The sequence below is a fragment of the Podarcis vaucheri genome (genome assembly GCF_965113315.1).
Source record: "Podarcis vaucheri genome assembly, chromosome: 11".
In the NCBI taxonomy this organism is placed as follows: domain Eukaryota; kingdom Metazoa; phylum Chordata; class Lepidosauria; order Squamata; family Lacertidae; genus Podarcis; species Podarcis vaucheri.
The window spans coordinates 2,922,932-2,940,864 of NC_138749.1; the positions used below are offsets into that span (position 1 = coordinate 2,922,932).

The 17,933-nt window shown below is 44.8% G+C and overlaps 2 protein-coding genes across 2 annotated transcripts in view; both read left to right on the plus strand.

The window, feature by feature from the left end:
- Window positions 1-17,933, plus strand: part of RPP25L (ribonuclease P/MRP subunit p25 like) — a 79,599-nt gene that overhangs the window by 18,505 nt on the left and 43,161 nt on the right. The window lies entirely within an intron of this gene.
- On the plus strand, window positions 12,246-17,111 carry DCTN3 (dynactin subunit 3). Its single transcript, XM_082242296.1, has 7 exons — window positions 12,246-12,408; window positions 14,292-14,376; window positions 14,671-14,757; window positions 15,082-15,165; window positions 15,643-15,701; window positions 16,437-16,496; window positions 16,745-17,111. The coding sequence occupies exons 1-7, from the start codon at window positions 12,292-12,294 to the stop codon at window positions 16,832-16,834; spliced, it is 582 nt and encodes a 193-aa protein (XP_082098422.1). The 5' UTR covers window positions 12,246-12,291; the 3' UTR covers window positions 16,835-17,111.

Genomic DNA, 17,933 nt, shown 5'->3' on the forward strand with positions numbered 1-17,933 from the left:
TTGTCATCTGGCTCCTGGAGAACTGCCTTCTACTATCAAGCATCCCAGGAGAAACAGCCACAAGCTGTTGGGATCCCTCCCCCCAACTGATGTTTCCCACCTTTGAGCAGAAACGGTTTTTAAAGTTTTTAAACACTTAGACTAAACTTGTGTTTATTTCACATTTCTCTTGGCATGGGTGCTGCTGTGTTCCTGCAAAAGGTAAGAGAGAGAGAAAAGGAGAAAGAGAGAGAGAGAGAGATTCATTCTGGCCCCTTCCCTCCCCTTGAAAAGGGCCAGGCATTTGACTAAAGTTATTCGGCGCATGACTGGGCCTGTCCAGGAAGGCCATTAGGACATGCCAGGGATAGATGCTCTGGGCTTAGAGGCGCTGGTTTAAAGCACATCCGAGAGGTAAATATTATTACCCTGCCATGTGTGTTCTGGGGAAACTCAGGGAAGTGTTCATTGCAGCAACAATCGCGCCTGTTGCTAGGATGTTGTCACCTAACAGTGATATTTATTGTTTGTTTACATCGTTTATATAAATCCTGCAGCTACCCCCATGCAAACCTGCCTAAGGATTAAGGGCCTGGCTATATATTTTGAACAGGGTTCTAGTGCTGTTTGAGAATGGTTTTGTTTGGGGTTAGTCTTATGTGAATAGCTGAATAAGTCTAACAGATCACATCTTTTTGTTTTTTGTCTTTTTTAAATTCTGAACCATCCAGAGGATGCAATTAATGGGCAGTCTATCAATCTTAAAGGGGGGGTTATGATCCTGATCAGAGGTAATTTTCTGAGGGCCCCTGTGAGGTGGGTGGTGACCAGAGAGAGGACCCCCTTATTGCTGGTGGTGCCCACTTTTAGAATATACCCCCTAGAGACATCTTTTTAGTGCCTTCCTTTTTTAAAACTTCCCAGACTTTTAATGAACAATGCAAACTGATCTCAGCCTGATTTTTTTTTTCACAGCAGTTGTCTATTTCCAATTTTATCTGTCATTTTATCAAATGACACTGCTGGTTCATCTGTTTATTGCTATGATTCGGTTATTATTTGCATGCATATTTTTAATGCAGTTTGTTTCAATCACTTTTTATGGATTCCAGATTTAAGCTTTTATCTCAAGATTTGAAGGCGGCTATAAATCCTTGAAATGAATGACTAATAATAACCACCATGATACCTGTTATTTGGCAAACTGCCCTGCAGTCTCCATTAATGCTTGCATTCTGCCCTGTCCTCTCCCATTTTGCACCTACAGTGTGGAGAAACCAACTTACCCTAGATCACACAGTGGGTCCCAGGTGGAAGCGAGACTTGAACCCAGGACCCAAGTACAGCATGACACCCCCTGTCAACCAGCGTGTTTTTTTCCTACCTCTTGTTTGCTTTTAAGTTACTCCTTTTAAATATTTTATTCTACCTCCTGGCAGTTTGCAATGTAAGCTAAAATGCTACATTGTATTCTCAATAAAATACAATCAGCACTTAATCAAAAAAAGTCACAAAATAGAGCAGGGAGGCATATTTATTTTTAAATAAATATTTATATACAGCTCATGAATAAAGAAAACATCAAAGTGGTTAACAACAACTGCACATAAATCCATGCACTATTTTTAAAAAACCATTTGAAAAAAGTTAAAATCAGAAATTTAGATAACAATTCCCCAGACATACACAGAATACTGCAGTCTGAAGCAGACTGCAGAAATCTGTAAAAAAAATGCCCTGGAAAACCTGGACGTATGGCAACCCATGTCAGCACTGTTGTTTTTGCCAATTTTCGTTTAAAGAAGGCACGCACTGGGTCTCTAGTGGCAAAGAGTTCCACAGAACTGGGTTGATGATGCTAAAGGCTCGGTCTTTTGTTGCTGTTAAATGAGCCTCACCAACAATATCCATTGTGGGTCACAGTGGTGGTTAAGCAGGCAGTGTGGGCTGAGTAACTAATTCTAGTTCCCATAGGCATCTATGAAAACAGGATGCTGAACTCTGAAGCCAAATCCTTGGAGCAATTGCATCAGGGCTCATGCTTGCAAGGGACCCCAGAGTTTGAGAGCTTTCAATTATTATATATATTGTGTACCGATTAATCCCCCAGGGTCTGAGAACTTTTGCTCGTCATTCTGCGGCTGTTCCTTGTGAAAATCTGGTCTTATCCACTGAATCAGAACTTATCAGATGCACAGAAAAATCCAAAAAAGAATTTTGCTTTGATTCAGTGGCTAATATCAGATTTTTGCAAGGAACAACGGACCCAGGGAAATTAATTGGTCCACCATATAGTCCAAATGCCCGGCAAGCAAAAGTGCAGATGAGGCCTAAGTCTCTAGCTCTTCAGGAAGGAAAGTTAGGAATCAAAATGTGCAGGGCACCAACCAGACTGGAGACGAGGTTTTCCTGAAGTCAGGGATGCGGGATTCATATTGCCCTGCAGAGAAACTCGACATTGGAAGGGCTTCTGTCCTTCAACTCTGTTTGGCTGTGAAGTCAACCTCTCCCCTTCTCTTGCAGGGATCTCCGAGAGCTTGCGCTGCAGGTAGTTTTCGGCAGCCACGGGTCGGTCCTTGACATTCCTTTTGTGGGTTTGGAGAAGGGTGCTTTGGGGGCGAAAGGCAGCAAAGGAGTGATGGTGGCAGATCACATATTTTGCTGTCCCGAGCTAGGGCGTTTGAATGGGAGTGAGGGAGAAAACTGATGGCAGTTGTGGCTTCCTCTGTGTCTTCAACCACCTGCTCACCTGTGTGCTGGCACACTTGCTAAGGATAGGACCTTGAAGGAGGTGGGAGAAAGAAGTGATATGCTGTGTTCCTTCCAACATCACCTCCTGTGTGTTGCTGGTGTCATGGATCTCCTGCTTTGGCAGGAGAGAGGGGCGAAAGAAAAAGGTGGGGTGATTTCCCTTCTTGCCTGGTTGTGATCTTCTGCAGGGGATCATTGACCTCGCCAGAAAGATTTGTTGAAATGGGCATTCTGTAATGGAGGAGGAGGACCAAGCCTCTGTTGATTAAATAAAACTAAAACTTGGTGCCCAGATGCAGGGATGGAAACGATCAGGGGCCCAATCCAGACCCCTCCAGGTTTTATCCATCTCCAATGCAGATTTTCAGGGGCTACAGAGAGGAAAACATGCCATCTAGTGAGCAGATGGGCTAACTGCAATTTGGACTGAATTTGCAAAATGAGAACCAGAAGTCTCATACCGTGGGTGTACTTTCCTGGGAGTAAGCCCCATCAGTGGGAGATCTGAGTAAACTGGGCTGCACAACTTCAGCCGATACAAAATGAGTTTCTTAATTTGTTCTGTCTAATTTTGTTTCATAGTCTCATATGCCGCCGCAGTGCCTTTAAACGTTGAGCTGGCTATAAATGTTTTCATGAGAGAGCTTTGAGCTGCGGATTTGAGAGCCAGTGTCGTACAGTGGTTGGAGTGTTGGGCTGGGACCCGGGAGAGACCAGGGTTCGAATCCAGACTCACTCATGAAAGTCACTGCCTCTCAACCTAAACTACCTCTCAGGGTTGTTGTGTCAATTAAATGAGCAGCGGGGAGAACTATGTACTCCACGTGGAGCTCCATGGAGAAAAAAGCGGGATATAAAAGCAATGGAAAATAAATAAATGAAACAGCGAAGCAAAAGTGAGACAAAATAAAAGAGAACATTTGTGGCGTAAAAATTTACAGGATTTCGGCAGAAATGTGTGTACTGACTGGAGATAAGCAGTGTTGGAAAGGTACTTTTAAACTTTTTTTTACAATTTATTATATATCATTTCCCAAAATTCTGTTACCCTTTATCAAGTCCCCATCCCAAAACTTTCACAGGTGCAAGCTGTATTGAAAGTGGGATCCACATGTGACTGCTCTGATAGCATCGTGGGCACAAATCATCATGTACGTGCCATAAAAAGGATGCTTTGAGGGGCTCTTTGTAGAGTTTAGCTGGGTGTAACCCAGTGGGGTTTTTACTTCTGAAGAAAGATGCAAAGAGGATCAGACTGCAAGGGGCAGTGCTGTAGGTTCCTGCAATGTTCCTACATTATTTCTGTCCAGAGAGGCGCTCTTGCCCTCTAGCTTTCTTTTCTAGAAAAAAGAAAAGCTTTTAATTATTACATCTCCTCTTCCATTTCCATGCATACCCCTCTTCCCCAGTTGCAGAAATAAATCCACTCCACGGGTTTTCACCTGGTGGTTCATGCCTTTTACACACTGTTAATGCGTTTTAATGATGAATTCTTTTGAGCTGGCCACAAATGCAGAGGGATTGCTCTTATTTATTTAAAGCCCCCCAAATATGGGCTGCTTCCCCTATCTGCCGCCGTAAAGAGAGAAGCAAATGAGAAGGCTGTCGATAAATATTCTGGGCCAACCCTACGTGCTGATGGATGCCGGAGGTAAACGGCTAGACAGCTGCTGCAGACAGACAGATAGCTGCAGCAGATATCCAGATAACTGTAGACTAAGGGATACAGGAGATATATAGACACTTCATGGAGAATCCGGGCAGAGCTCTGCTAGACAGATAGCCCTGTAAGCAAATCAATGGCTACTGTACACAGAAGGACAGCAAGACAAAGCAAGAGGCAGGAAGAATAGGTTTTGAGGAGCAAGGGACCACATTTGTACATGTCACACAGATTGGAAGCAGCAAAGTGTGGACCTGAAATTTCCCCTTCAGCAGGTTGGAACTATGGGGGCTTCCAAAGTCTTGCTACTTTTTTAGGAGGGGGGTTCTATCTCGTACTGGAGAATTACAGCAGTTTGCGAAATCTCTCCTGGGGAAAAAAATATAGTTTATTGTTTCCACTACAACCAGCAATATTCAACAAACCCAGCCAACCCCACAGAAGCACCCAATGTCTAGTTACACTTAGTTTTAGAGTCAGTTCAGTTTTTAAGCAAATGTTTCATCCCACAAGTTGCTGTGTGTTCTCAGAAGCCTATAACCTTGTTTTATAGAAATTGCGTATGTAATAAAACTAGGTCAGGAAAAGTGGTGGTTTTTTGGTCCATTCAGCTCTCTTGGACACAGGTCATCAGTTTGTCCCTTGTTATTCGATCCCAAAGTTGTGAGATCCGGATCTCAAAGGCATTTAGAGCCTTCCAATACCTTGCCACAGTCAGCTACGTATATAAAGCAATCATCAGGTGAGTAATGAGCTTGACAGCTTTAAGAAAAATGCAGAGAGCAAACCCAACCCTGTATATGGCATTTATTGACCTGACTAAGGCCTTCAACACTTTAAATTGCACTGCCCTGTGGACTGTCCTTTTGAAAATCGGCTGCCCAGGTAAATTCGGCTCCTCCACAGTAACATGGCGGCAACAATTGAGGATAACAGTGGCTCTCATACGGAACCATTCAGAGTGGGATCAGGCGTTAAACAGTGATGAGTTATCGCCCCAACTCTATTTATTATCTTCATCGCCATAATCCCACACTTTGTCGAAGGGAAACTCCCCACCGGAGTAGAAATCATATATCGAACAGATGGAAAGCTCTTCAATCTGAGCAGGCTGAAAGCAAAGAGTAAGGTTACTGTAACTTCCGTCATAGAGCTTCAGTATGCTGATGGCAATATAGTGTGTGCACACTCAGAGGATGACCTCCAAACCATCCTAAATATCTTTGCAGAAGCTTACGGAAACCTTAGCTTATCGCTCAATATCCCCAAACCCAAGGTGCTGCACCAACAAGCACAAAACAACCCCTCTGCAGCGCCACAAATCCAACTCAATGGTGTGACGTTGGAAAATGTTGACAGCTTTTCCTACCCGGGCAGTTATCTTTCCACAAGGGCCAACATCGATGCCAAAATCCAGCATCACCTGAGCTCTGCGCGTGTGGCTTTCTCCTGATTGAAGTGTTTAAGGACCGGGACATTCACAGGAAAACCAAAATGCCATTGTACTATCATTGAACATTCATGGGATTACGATATGCTGGCACTTCCGTCCCTGAAATTTCAATAAATATTTTCAAAATAATTGTTTTGAAAAACTTGTAAAAAGGTAAAAGTATACTGAAATGATTTATAATGGAAAAAAATGTTTAAAACTACTTTACCCCAAAAAACCAGAGTCCTTTTTGTTGGGAATAACCCAGACAGAAATTCCTAGGTGTCAAAAAAGGTTATTTATGTATGTAACAACTGCAGCCCGTGTTTTGTTAGCCCAAAAATGGAAAGTGAGCGAGGTCCCAACTAAAGAGGATTGGCGACTTAAGTTGACTGAATATCCAGAACTTGCAGATTTAACACAAAGAATAAGAGAGCAAGAAGAACATATAGTTGAAGAAGAGTGGAGAACATTTATTGAATACTGTATATGGAAAATAACTGTATACAGCTAAAAACACTGGAGGCATTAAGATAAATTCAACAGAATAAATAATTTTTGATGGATGTAAAAGTTTTAAAACTGATTTGGATGGTTTAATAAAATATGCAGGAATATATGATATGTAAAATGAACCATGGAAAGAGAAGGGAAGTCACTGGATATTTTAAAGTTTGTAAAATGTTTATTTGGAATTGTAAAATTAAAAACTTAATAATTTTTTATTAAAAAAAATACAAAACACCTTTTTCGTAATAGTAAATCCAGCTATGTTTATTTCACTTTACGTAGGAAATCTCGTTTCAGTAATTGACTAGCTCTAATGAACTGTCTGCACACCATTTCCTTCTTTTCCCAGGTTGTGAGTATGGCATGTGTTCATGATTATACTATGTGTTAATGGTCTCATTCCCCCTTCTGTTAAATAGCCCTAGATTTTCTGGAAGGGAGTGGGGCATAATAAAATTGTGCAAACCAAAATGTAGTATCGGTTACATGGTTGCAATTCATGTTACAAAACAAACATCAAAGTTTTCGGAAACGATTACGAAATCTTACACAGGTTAAGCATGCAGAGATGAAAGAGCGTCAAAATTACGAAAGGGAAAGAACTGCGAAACAGGATGGGCTGAACAATTCACGAAAAATGAAGGAAGCGAGATGATATCTCCAATTCCATCCCTAGTCCACAGCTGGGTAAGAACACGACTAGGAGGAACCCAAAAGTCACAAAATGTGACAAGCATTTTGAGTTCACCAGAGCTCTTCATCAAGCAAGACGTTTCACAGCTGGACGGGGAAAAATAACAATGAAAGAAGTGAAATAATTAGGCTGGATGTTACACTCATGAGGTCTGCTCAGAGATCAAGCCAGAGGTGGCCTGTTTATTGAGCCATTCAGCCTGATGCATTTGCAGGGAGATTAGACGATGTCAACTATTTATTCTGATTTCCTTGCAGGTAGTTTAGACGATGTTGTGTCAAGCAAGTGTTATCCCACGTTTTCCAATGCAAGTAGAGAGAGGCAAGTAGGAGACTATGTTAACACAACAGAGTCTTCCCCCAAACTGCTGCCCTCCAGATGTTTTGAACTACAACTCCCAGCCAGTGCAGATTCATGTCCTGCACTTCCAGAAATAAGCATGGCAGGGGTTCGAATGGACGAGCGTCTGGCCCCTTCCAACTCTGCAACTCTATGAAGCCATGAGCTAGCGGCAGTAGCGGGAACTGTCTCCCTGCAGATAGGAAGTTGTGCTTGAAGCTTCTGGGCTGTGTGAACGACCTCTTACAGCCTTGAATGGGATTGTTTGACCCTTGACAGCTGAAGCATCACCTGACTTCTCAAGAGTTGACCCCCTGCCAGTATTCCCACTTTGCTTTTCCCCTGCTGGCTGGGCCTGACCCCGAAAGGGACGGCACAATGTCTGCTCCCAAGAGTTAGAAAACGCATCCAGCAGCAATCCAACCAAGAGAGGCAACATGATCTTGCTTCTGCGGGTCACCGTGATGGCAGGGAAGGTCACTGCAAAGGACCGACCCTTCCCGTTAACGGTGTGTTGAGCAGAGTGGCCCCCAAACGCGCAGAGAGACTGCCTGCAATTGGGTTATTGACACACAATCTGCGGAAAACACTATCGAGATGGTTCACACTAATGTTATTTAGCTGCAATACTTCCGTAATAAAAGGAATCAATGGGGGAGAGAAAAGACCTGTCTGGGGGTTTGATTTTCTCATTTTAATGGCATACTTATTTACTCCCGCCAGCCCTCCGATCGGATTTTCATTACACCAGCTTGCGCTGTAAGTGGACCGGTATTGATAGGAGATGCTGGCTTCCCGAGGGCACAAATTAAAAATTACTCATATTCAGTGACACGGCAGTGTGCTAAATGACTGGGCACGTAATGGTTGTGCAGTTATTTGGGAGCACGTAAAGTTTTTAACATACATGGTCATGGGTGTGTACACCAGCCCAAAGAACCAGACATGTTTTCCATGGCTTCCTGTATGATGTTGAAGAGAAAGCCTTTTTAGGAGCATAGGAAAGAGCCTTTTACTGAGTCAGACCACTGCTCCTAGCTCATGGTTGTCTGTGCTGACTGGAAATGTCTCCCCTGGTTTTCAGCCCTACTTGGAGATCCGAGGATTTGAACATGGGACCTTCTGCTTGCAAGGGAGAGGCTCCTCCTCTGAGCTACAGAGCTTTCCTGGGACGAAGGTGGAGCTTCTAGTTATGAGTGCCCAGGTGTATGGGACACAGAGGAAGGTATTTGAGCAGGGTAGCAGGAACTCTGCTTAGAGGTTAACAGTCTTTGTTCAGTATAAACTGCAGCAGAAGGAGGAAAACAGGGGAAAGGGGGAGTCTGTGAGCAGGAATAAACATAAGAATTTCCTTGTTGGATCAGACAGAGTCCATCCAACTGCCTTACTTCATCAGAATAGGGGCATCAAAGGCAGGACTTTCTGTGTCCTAGACTGTGGGGTGCTTTTCCTGCAACAATCCACCAGACCTCCTTTATCTGCCTTGAAATGCACAGCCAAAATGGTTGCCACAGACTTAGTTTTCCCATTTTAATCCCAGCTGAAGGCTGTGTTGGATTGTTTCTGCCGCTCTGCGCTTGACTAGAATTGCTCTGTGATACATTTAGCAGTTACTTTAAATGTGTTAAAATTCATTGTTGTGTTCATTTGATTAGCCACTGTACGCCGGCTCCCTTGGCCAATAAAGCGAGATGAGCACCGCAACCCCAGAGTCGGCCACGACTGGACCTAAGGGTCAGGGGTCCCTTTACCTTTAGGGCTGCAGAGGCTGAGAGCTCGTCCACACTCCTGCTTGTGACACGCCTAGAAAGCAGCTTCCCCCTTCTCCCGCTCCTTTCCATGGGACGCCCCACTCTTTAGTGATAGATCAGGACAAACAGCAATCTGGGGAAACCCACAAATTGCCATTTGGTTCAACTGAGCGCTAAAGAGTGGTCATCCCAGGGGGAAAGTAGCAGGACAATGCTTTCTAGGCACGGGACAAGCAGAAGTGTGGGCCAGCCCTGACTATTAGTTCTTGAAACCCCAGCATGCCCCTGAGAAGAGGGGTGCCAAGTGCCTTTGCCTCACCACTGTCTTTCCACATTGAATCTTTGCAAATATCCTGCACCCATGACTGGGCTACCCAGCCAGATGGGTGGGGTAAAAGTAATAAATGTTGATGATGATGTGAAACCAGGCAACAGGGCTCTTCTTTGCCCCGAGGGTGGGATCGGGGCTTCTAGGCATGAGCCCCAATGCTGACGTTTTCAGAAACTAGTGGATTTTTTTCAGTCAATACTAGCCTTCCCTTCCTAACAGAAAGTGAAGCTCAAATGCTTTGTAAACAAGTAAAAACTGCTATTCTGCATTGATTTTTTAAAAATACTTATTGTACTGTATTGTACTACTGTACATGCTGTAATGCCTTCTGGAAGCCCATTACAGATGATTTTCCACACCTTTAAAAACATTTTTCCAGAGTGTGAAGGACGGTCTAGAAATGTAATTAATAATAATGATAATAATAATAGTAAAAATTAAAACTTTTGGCCTTCCAGATGTTGCTGAACTCCCATTATCCACCGGGCTTGCTTGCTGGGTCTGATGAGGTTCAGATTCCCCTCCCCTGAAGTATATGAACTGTCTCTCAGTTGACTCCTAATCTTTGAGGATCTGAAGTTTCTGCAGGATTCTGTTCACAGAAGTGGCTCTGCAATAATGAATCCCATTGTTCCCAGCACACACCTGGGAATATGTTTTTAAAAGAAGATGTCCGCAAAGTGAAACTGTGAGGGGAAATTAAGCTTATCTAATTTAACGGTTTTAGGTTATTTTAAAAAGCAACACTGTTTTGAAAAGTAGAAAATTGGCTCTCAGAAACGGGGTGAGGGAGGTGAGTTGATGTATCAATTTTCTGTGAGAGCATCCAAAGACAACACCTAGTACCTACTATGCCAATGTTCTATGAAACACAGTGGACTATAAAATACAAGAATATATGTGTGTTTGCAGATAATTACCCAAGCGTTGTATTGCAACTTGAACAACTAGCAGGACCAGGCAGCATCAAGACAAGACGACTCCCGGTTGCTCTGTGCATTATGCACATACATTTTTTATTTTTGCATTGTGATCCTAAGCCCATATTCTTCTGTGCTATGGTTCCAGTCACCTAGCAGCTGCAATCTGCAGTTATTTTTACCAGAAATGAAAGCACATCTACAAGAGTTGCTGAGAATAACGAACAACACAGGGAAGCTAGCAGGAAGAGCTTTAGGACAGTTTTTTTCAACCACTCTTCCGCGGCACACTAGTGTGCCCCGAGATGTTGCCTGGTGTGCCGTGGGAAAAATCGAAAAATTCGAAAGATTTAAAAAAAAATCAAATTTTCGCCCACTAGGCGGGCGCTGGACTGTGTCCACCCTATTTTCCATCCATCCTGGGTGGGGATCAGATCGGATGGGATTGGATGAGAGCAGACAGGCGGTCCGCTCTCATCTGATTCCCCATAGAGAGCAGCGGGGCTCTGACATCTCCCTCTCCGCACACAGTGGTGGTGTGCCTCGTGATTTTTTTCATGAAACAAGTGTGACTTTGCCCAAAAAAGGTTGAAAAACACTGCTTTAGGATGACAACAGAGAGGTGCAAGTGGATGTAGAAACCGCACAAGAGAAAAAACTGTGCCAATTGATACACACAGAGTTCTACCTGTGACCCGTCTAATTCCCCACCCAGACCCACCTGTAAACTCACTAAGGGCAAATTCATGGAGAACAAGGGTATCAGTGGTTACTAGCCATGGTGGCTGGGACTTGGGTGGCGCTGTGGGTTAAACCACAGAGCCTAGGACTTGCTGATCAGAAGGTTGGCGGTTCGAATCCCCGCGACGGGGTGAGCTCCCGTTGCTCGGTCCCTGCTCCTGCCAACCTAGCAGTTCAAAAGCACGTCAAAGTGCAAGTAGATAAATAGGTACCACTCTGGCGGGAAGGTAAACGGCGTTTCCATGCGCTGCTCTGGTTCGCCAGAAGCGGCTTAGCCCTGTGGCCACATGACCCGGAAGCTGTACGCCTGCTCCCTCAGCCAATAAAGCGAGATGAGCGCTGCAACCCCAGAGTCGGTCACGACTGGACCTAATGGTCAGGGGTCCCTTTACCTAGCCACAGTGGCTACGTTCTCCCTTGCTGGAGGCAGCAATGGATAGAGAAAAGTTTTCCTCCCTCTCTCAAACACTAGGGCTTATGGACAACCCCTGAAGCTGAAGGTTGGGAGATTCAGGACGGATAAAAGGAATGTCTTTTTCCCCCCATGCAGCGCATAGTTAAACTATGGAACTCCCTGCCACAAGAGGCAGGGATGGCCACCCAAATCCATGGAGGCAGCGAAGCCTCCGGATCCGGCTTATGGCTTGTCCCATTAAAGGCCTCATCCCACCCCAGGGCTCTATCTTCAGTTCCCAAACTTTAAATGGCACTGGTAAGCGGCGAGAGAGATGCTCTGCCTCCCTCAACTAGGTGCCCTTCGTCGCTTCCGGACTCCATTTCCCAGCATTCCCAGCGCCGCGGCAGCCGCAGCTGATGGGAGTTGTAGTCCTCGACCTCGGGAGGCGGCAAGGCTTTCCGCGACGGATACGGAATCCCAGGGCAGCAACCCGGCCTTCCCCGCCCTGGCTAAAGTTCTCTTACCCGGGGCCTCGCAGCGGAGAACTAGGCCTCGGCGTCTCCATGGCAACGCTGAAAGCCGCTTCCGGGTCGCGAGAGGGCCAACTTCCGGGGCTACGCATAGAGAAGCTTGAAGAGATAGGGCAGCGCCGCCCGGCGCCCGTTAAGGAATATGACGCCATCACGTTCCCCCTCCGAGGCCCAGCCCTAACTTCCGGCGGGCGTCGCTTCTGATTGGCTCCCTTCCCGCCCGGCATCCGCCGGCGCTTCGGGTGTTGCCAAGATGGCGGCGGCGGCGGCGGCTGTGGAGGTGCAGCAGCTTCAGGGCCGGGTGGACGCCTTGGAGGGGCGCGTCTTCGGGGCGCTTGCGGGGAGTGAAGGCGCGGCGGGGGCCCGAAAGGTATTTCTGCGGCCGCGTTTATTTCTAGCTATAGCCATATTTATTTATTGGTAGGCCGCCTTTCCCCCCGTCAGGGACTCGAGGCGGCTTGCAGGTTAAAAGTCGGAAGAGCCGCAGGCAGAATCCGAGAACAGGGAGAAGAGGCGGTGGAAGAAGATTGGAAAAAAATTTAAAGGCTACCTACAGAAATACTGTAAAATTAACGAATGTTAAAGGGATGTTGGATTGAGAACAAGCGGTGTTGGTAAAAAGATTAAAAAGACTATGTAAATATGGATTGATAATAATGGAAAATGTATTTTTAATACAGGTTAAGATGTTGAGTAAGGTTAAGTGATAGAGGGTAAGGATTTGCTGAACTAAATATCTCAACTGGAATACAAAAAGGGAGGTGTGAGGAGGTCAAGAAACTAGTCATTGAAAGATAAGAAAATACTAATCTTTTTTACTCTTTTGCTCTTTTTTCTGTTATTATGTTAACTCTTTTTATTGTGTATTTTGTATGTGTTTTGTTTTGTGATTTTTCTATTTTTGTTATTTCTATTGGCTTTTGTATTTTATGTTTAAATTTTGAACTTACTGTTTTTCTATGAAACTTTAATAAATAGCATTTTTTTAAAAAAAGTCAGAAGAGCCGAAAGCGGGTCCGCTTCGGGCCTGGCTCCGGGACCAGGCCTATATCTCTGGCCTCGGGGCTAGAACTGGCTGGCAGCCCCTCTCCGGGCGTTTCCCCAGTTCCTACATGGAAGCGCTGCCGGTGACAGAAGCAACCACCTCGTTCTGGGCCAGACCCTTGTTTATCGTTTTCCAAAGCAACTACTCTATTCCGATCTTAAAAATGGAAAGCGTAATGCTGGTGGTCAACAAAAGAGGTTAAAGGACTGTTTCAAGGCGAATCTAAAAAGTGTAGTGTAAACACCAAGAATTGGGAAACACTGGCCTGCCAGCTCTCCAGTTGGAGAAAAGCCTTTACCAAAGGTGTCATGGGCTTTGACAACACTCAAACTCAGGACACAAGGGAGAAATGTGCCAAGAGGAAGGCACGCTTGGCAAATCCACACCGTGATCAACTCCCACTGGAAACCAATTCCCCCCACTGTGGAAGGACTTGTGGGTCCAGAACTGGCCTCCACAGTCACAGACTCATTGTTAAAACCGTGTTTATGGAAGACAATCTTGCTCAGCTAGGAGGGATCGCTAAAGAAGAAGATGATTTATTGAATTTATAAACCCAGAGGTCTCAGGCCCTTGGCTTGTCCAGCTCAGCATGGCCTGTGTTGGTGGCTCCCCTTGGTTCCTTAAGCTCATTCCTGGTTCGCCCTGCCCCCATTCTCCAAGGAAGAAAACTCTCAAGCTGACGGAATGCCCAGTTTTAATAATGATTTTTAATCCGTGTCATATAATTGCTGCTTTTGAATGCATTTATGCTTTTTTTTTTTTTGGCAATGGCTTCGAGTACACAAGCAAATCATATCCATAGCCAATCATCCCCAGTGGCCCCTACCCTATTAAAAAGCATTGTTCAGATTAGCTGTTTGCACAACACTCTCCTCCCAGGTATTCCCACCATGGACAGCACTCCCTCACACCCATGCATGCAGTCATGCCTTCATGCATAAACTATTGCATACAAACACCCAAGCACACATTCAGTATTTGCAGCCCTCCCCTCTCCAGCATTGGGGTGAGGGTGGCAGAAACACTGCCTTTTACTCTCAAAGAGGAGGCATAGGGGTTTTATTTCCCAACTGGAGATGAAGCTGTAGGTGTGGCGGGTCACTCACTGTCTCTGGTTTACTGGACCAGATCCAGCTCGGCGCTTAGCCACTCCTGCTGTATGTAATTTGTCTTATAAGTTGTTAACAATGTCTTTTCTCTTGTAGATAGCAGATGGCTTGGTTAAAGTCCAGGTGGCTTTGGGGAACATTGCAAGCAAAAGAGAGCGAGTTAAAATTCTTTTCAAGAAAAGTAAGTACCGTTTATATTTTTCAAAACAAATCAATCTGCAGTAGGCTTAGGAGCAGCTGAAATAAAGGAGGTCTCATGATTGTCAGAGATTGCAGAACTCTAGAGAATGGCATCAGGGCTTATTGAGAATGTCCCTTGACCCTCATGGCAAATTCATGGCTAGAAGTCCTAGAAAAATTATTGAAAGTCATAACTGGCTCTGATCTGTTTCCAAGTATTCTGCCTAATCAGACAATACTTTTTCTGTCATTGCTATGTTCTAAATTTCTGATTCTCTTTTCTTTCTGAATCAAGTTGAAGATGTCATAAAATATTTAGATCCCCAGTACATTGATCGAATGGCTATTCCAGATGCTATGAAGCTGCAATTCATTTTAGCAGGTAATTCACAATATAAAATAGTTTTGGGGGTTGTTGTTTTGTTTTGGGTTATTCAATGTGCAGTGCATTCCTAAACATATCTGTCTAGAAGTAAGCACCACTGAATTCAGTGGCACTTACTTGAAGAAGAATACTTGCACTCTTAATGTCATATTCTAGATACGTTAATCTGTTCTTCAAGCATTCTGTTTTGCTTCAGCCCAACTAAAGAGCCAGCTCCTTTCATTCGTTCATCTGCTGTGCTATTTGCTCTGTTGCCATTGAATGACAAAGTCGACTACTCTTCCCTCCACTGATGTATGTCATTCTGTACTTCTCCAACAGAAGAGCAGTCCATCCTAGCTCAAGCAGCACTTCTGGAGCAAGTCAACAACCTGCAGCCATATTTGGACAGTGCACATATCAAAGGCAAGTCTTGTCCCTGATCCAAGTACCAAGAGCTAAGATACACATCTGTTGCGGCTGGTTCATTCTGACTCACATTATGTTTTTATGCATTTACAGGCATTTTTGTGAAAATCATTGCATAATAACTCCATCTTCTTGTTTTGTTGTAATATTGTTATGTACAAGCCCAGGTTATATGTCTTTAAAAACAGAATGCCAAGCTAGCCCAGAAGAATTGCTCCCTGCCATTAAAGGGCGGGGCTGGATCATTGGCCTAATTCAGCAGGCTATTATGCCCACCAAGAAGAGAGGACATATTCATAGACATTTATAGCTGAGCTACTTGCCACCTTTCCTCCTAAAACTAGCCCCCTAGTTGTCTATATACATATCCCATATGGAAGCCTGTTTCAAGGACATTACATCAGAACACCTAATAGTATTGAGTACCATTCCTGAGAATCAAGAGCCCGACACTCATTCTGTGGTCTCTTGCAGCTGCTCCTGACCACGCTACAAAGCTGCAGAGGCTTTCGCAGATCCACATTCAGCAGCAGGTAAGCTGAACAAAAGCAGAGAATCGTTGTTTGGTTTCCTCCGCTCTTCTCCAGTCGAAAAACTTGGCAGGAGCTGACACAGTTATCCTCTAGCTTTATCTTCTGTCACTCATAAGCAAAGCATATGAAGAAATTCTCCATATGCCCTGGACAAATGGCCCCCTGCTTACTCGGCATTCTAGGCCAAGCACTCTGGTATTTTGAGGTGCTCCTTCTTACACCAGAGCTAGTGTGGTGTAGTGGTTAAGAGCGGTGGACTCCTAATCTGGTGAACCGGGTTCGCGTCTCCGCTCCTCCACATGCAGCTGCTGGGTGACCTTGGGCTAGTCACGCTTCTTTGAAGTCTCTCAGCCCCACTCACCTCACAGAGTGTTTGTTGTGAGGGAGGAAGGGAAAGGAGAATGTTAGCCGCTTTGAGACTCCTTCAGGTAGTGATAAAGCGGGATATCAAATCCAAACTCTTTTACACAGCTGCATAGTTGAGTTTTCTAAAATCTGGACTCAGATGTTCTGATGCAGCACAGCAGGAGCCTCAAAGTCCCCAGCTGTATTGATTCCCTTCCCCCTTTTAGCAGTGCGTCAGGAAACGTTGCCATCCACACTTAAGAATGTCTGCCCACGTGGCAGCTCTTCTGTGGGAAGAAACAACCCTTGTTAGACTTACATCTTAGCACTGAAACACCAAATTGGCAGCGTCATGAAACCCTGTCTGACTGAACCCTTCCGCTGTTGCAGGATCAATGCGAAGCAGTGACTGAGAATGTCCGGTTTCTCCTAGAAGATTACAACAAAATGGTATCCTTTTTGCCGCAGTGCTGCTGTGTACATCATCCCGCAGGGTGTGCCTTTGCTGGCTGCCATGTTGAGGGACATCTGCCCCAGCAGTGTCAGCTCAGCTTTCCACTACCTGCCGCAATACTTGCATCTCGGACTATTTCCGGTCTTCCCTTTAAAGTCCTTCCCTTTTGGTGCTCTCTCTCTTCTGCTTTTGCTGATTGTGTTTGTCAGACTCCCAACTTCTTTTCCTTAAAAGATTGCCCCAGACACTTCTTCTTTCTAAACAGTTTGTCCAGTGGGACGAAATGCTGACCCAGCTTGAAGCAGCAAAGCAAGTCAAGCCTGTGCCCGAGTGAGGGCAAAGGAGCAGCTGTGGCTTTCTAGCATCCTCCATTCATATTCTCCTTGAATCTCGCAGAGAGAGGCTCTGCTGGTGGTTCTTAGAAATGATATCATGGGTATTCATCTGTAAGCCACATTTTCTCCTTTCCTGGCCTTACTGTGGGGCTCAATGTCTGTATATATTTCTTTTCCAGCTTATCATTTCCTCTTTTATTTATTTTACTCAACCAATAGGTTGAAGGAGCATGTTCTGTCACACTGTGGACAACAATAAAAGCCTAACAACCCCCAGTGCTGATGTGGCTGTTGTGTAGAGAAATGAGGCAGTTCAGCTCAGCGTTTGCATTTCATTCGTATTTGTTTATAAAAATTAATAGTTCGCTGTTCTCAGTGCACATGGCAATCGCATTAAGGAACACACTTATATATTAAATTTAAAAAAACCTCATTAAAGTAAAACCTAGTGTGTTGGAACTCCACCCCACAGCATCCTGAGCTACCCAAAATATTATCCACAGCTTCTAGAAGGTGGTTCCCTTCACTTCTGGGAATTGTCAAGAGGGGAGAATTCTGTGAGTAAGAGGGAGCCAGCAAGGTTGACTCTCTACATGCAAATGTGATACATGCACGAGAAGATGGAGAGGGAGCTCTTGGTAGTTCTTGGAGAATGTGTGGGGATTGCAGGTCTCAGATGGGTTGGGCCCACTTCCTTTAAGAACTGACACTTCAATTTGAGTCCAGATGGAGGAGCTTGAACGTAGAACTGTGGCATAATCTGTTTCCGGTGACCAGCTCTTTTGCCAAAGAGGCCTCTCTGCTATGCCCTGGTCGAAGCTTTTGAACAATGCTCAAGAGCAGCATAAAACGGGGTTTGTTTTTATTATGTGTTTTGTAAACTCTTTCTGTATTTTTATGTTGTGAACCACCATGAGATCTTTGGATGAAGGGCGGCATACAAATTTAACGAATAAATACATAAATAAAAAACCCACTCACAGTGCTTTTCAGGAGCCTTTAGTCTAGGAAAGCCTGAATGCTGGTCTTGTGATCTGGCATAACAGCCTTCTTTCCAGGCAGAGTTGGTCCTGGCTCAGATTTCTAGGTACAGCAAGA

What these genes read in the sequence shown, in the direction of transcription:
- DCTN3 (XM_082242296.1), top strand. Translation starts at nt 12,292, where the DNA reads ATGGCGGCGGCGGCGGCGGCTGTGGAGGTGCAGCAGCTTCAGGGCCGG. An exon ending in GCTGCAATTCATTTTAGCAG is followed by an intron (nt 14,758 to 15,081) that starts GTAATTCACAAT and finishes CTTCTCCAACAG; the next exon opens with AAGAGCAGTCCATCCTAGCT. An exon ending in GGACAGTGCACATATCAAAG is followed by an intron (nt 15,166 to 15,642) that starts GCAAGTCTTGTC and finishes GGTCTCTTGCAG; the next exon opens with CTGCTCCTGACCACGCTACA.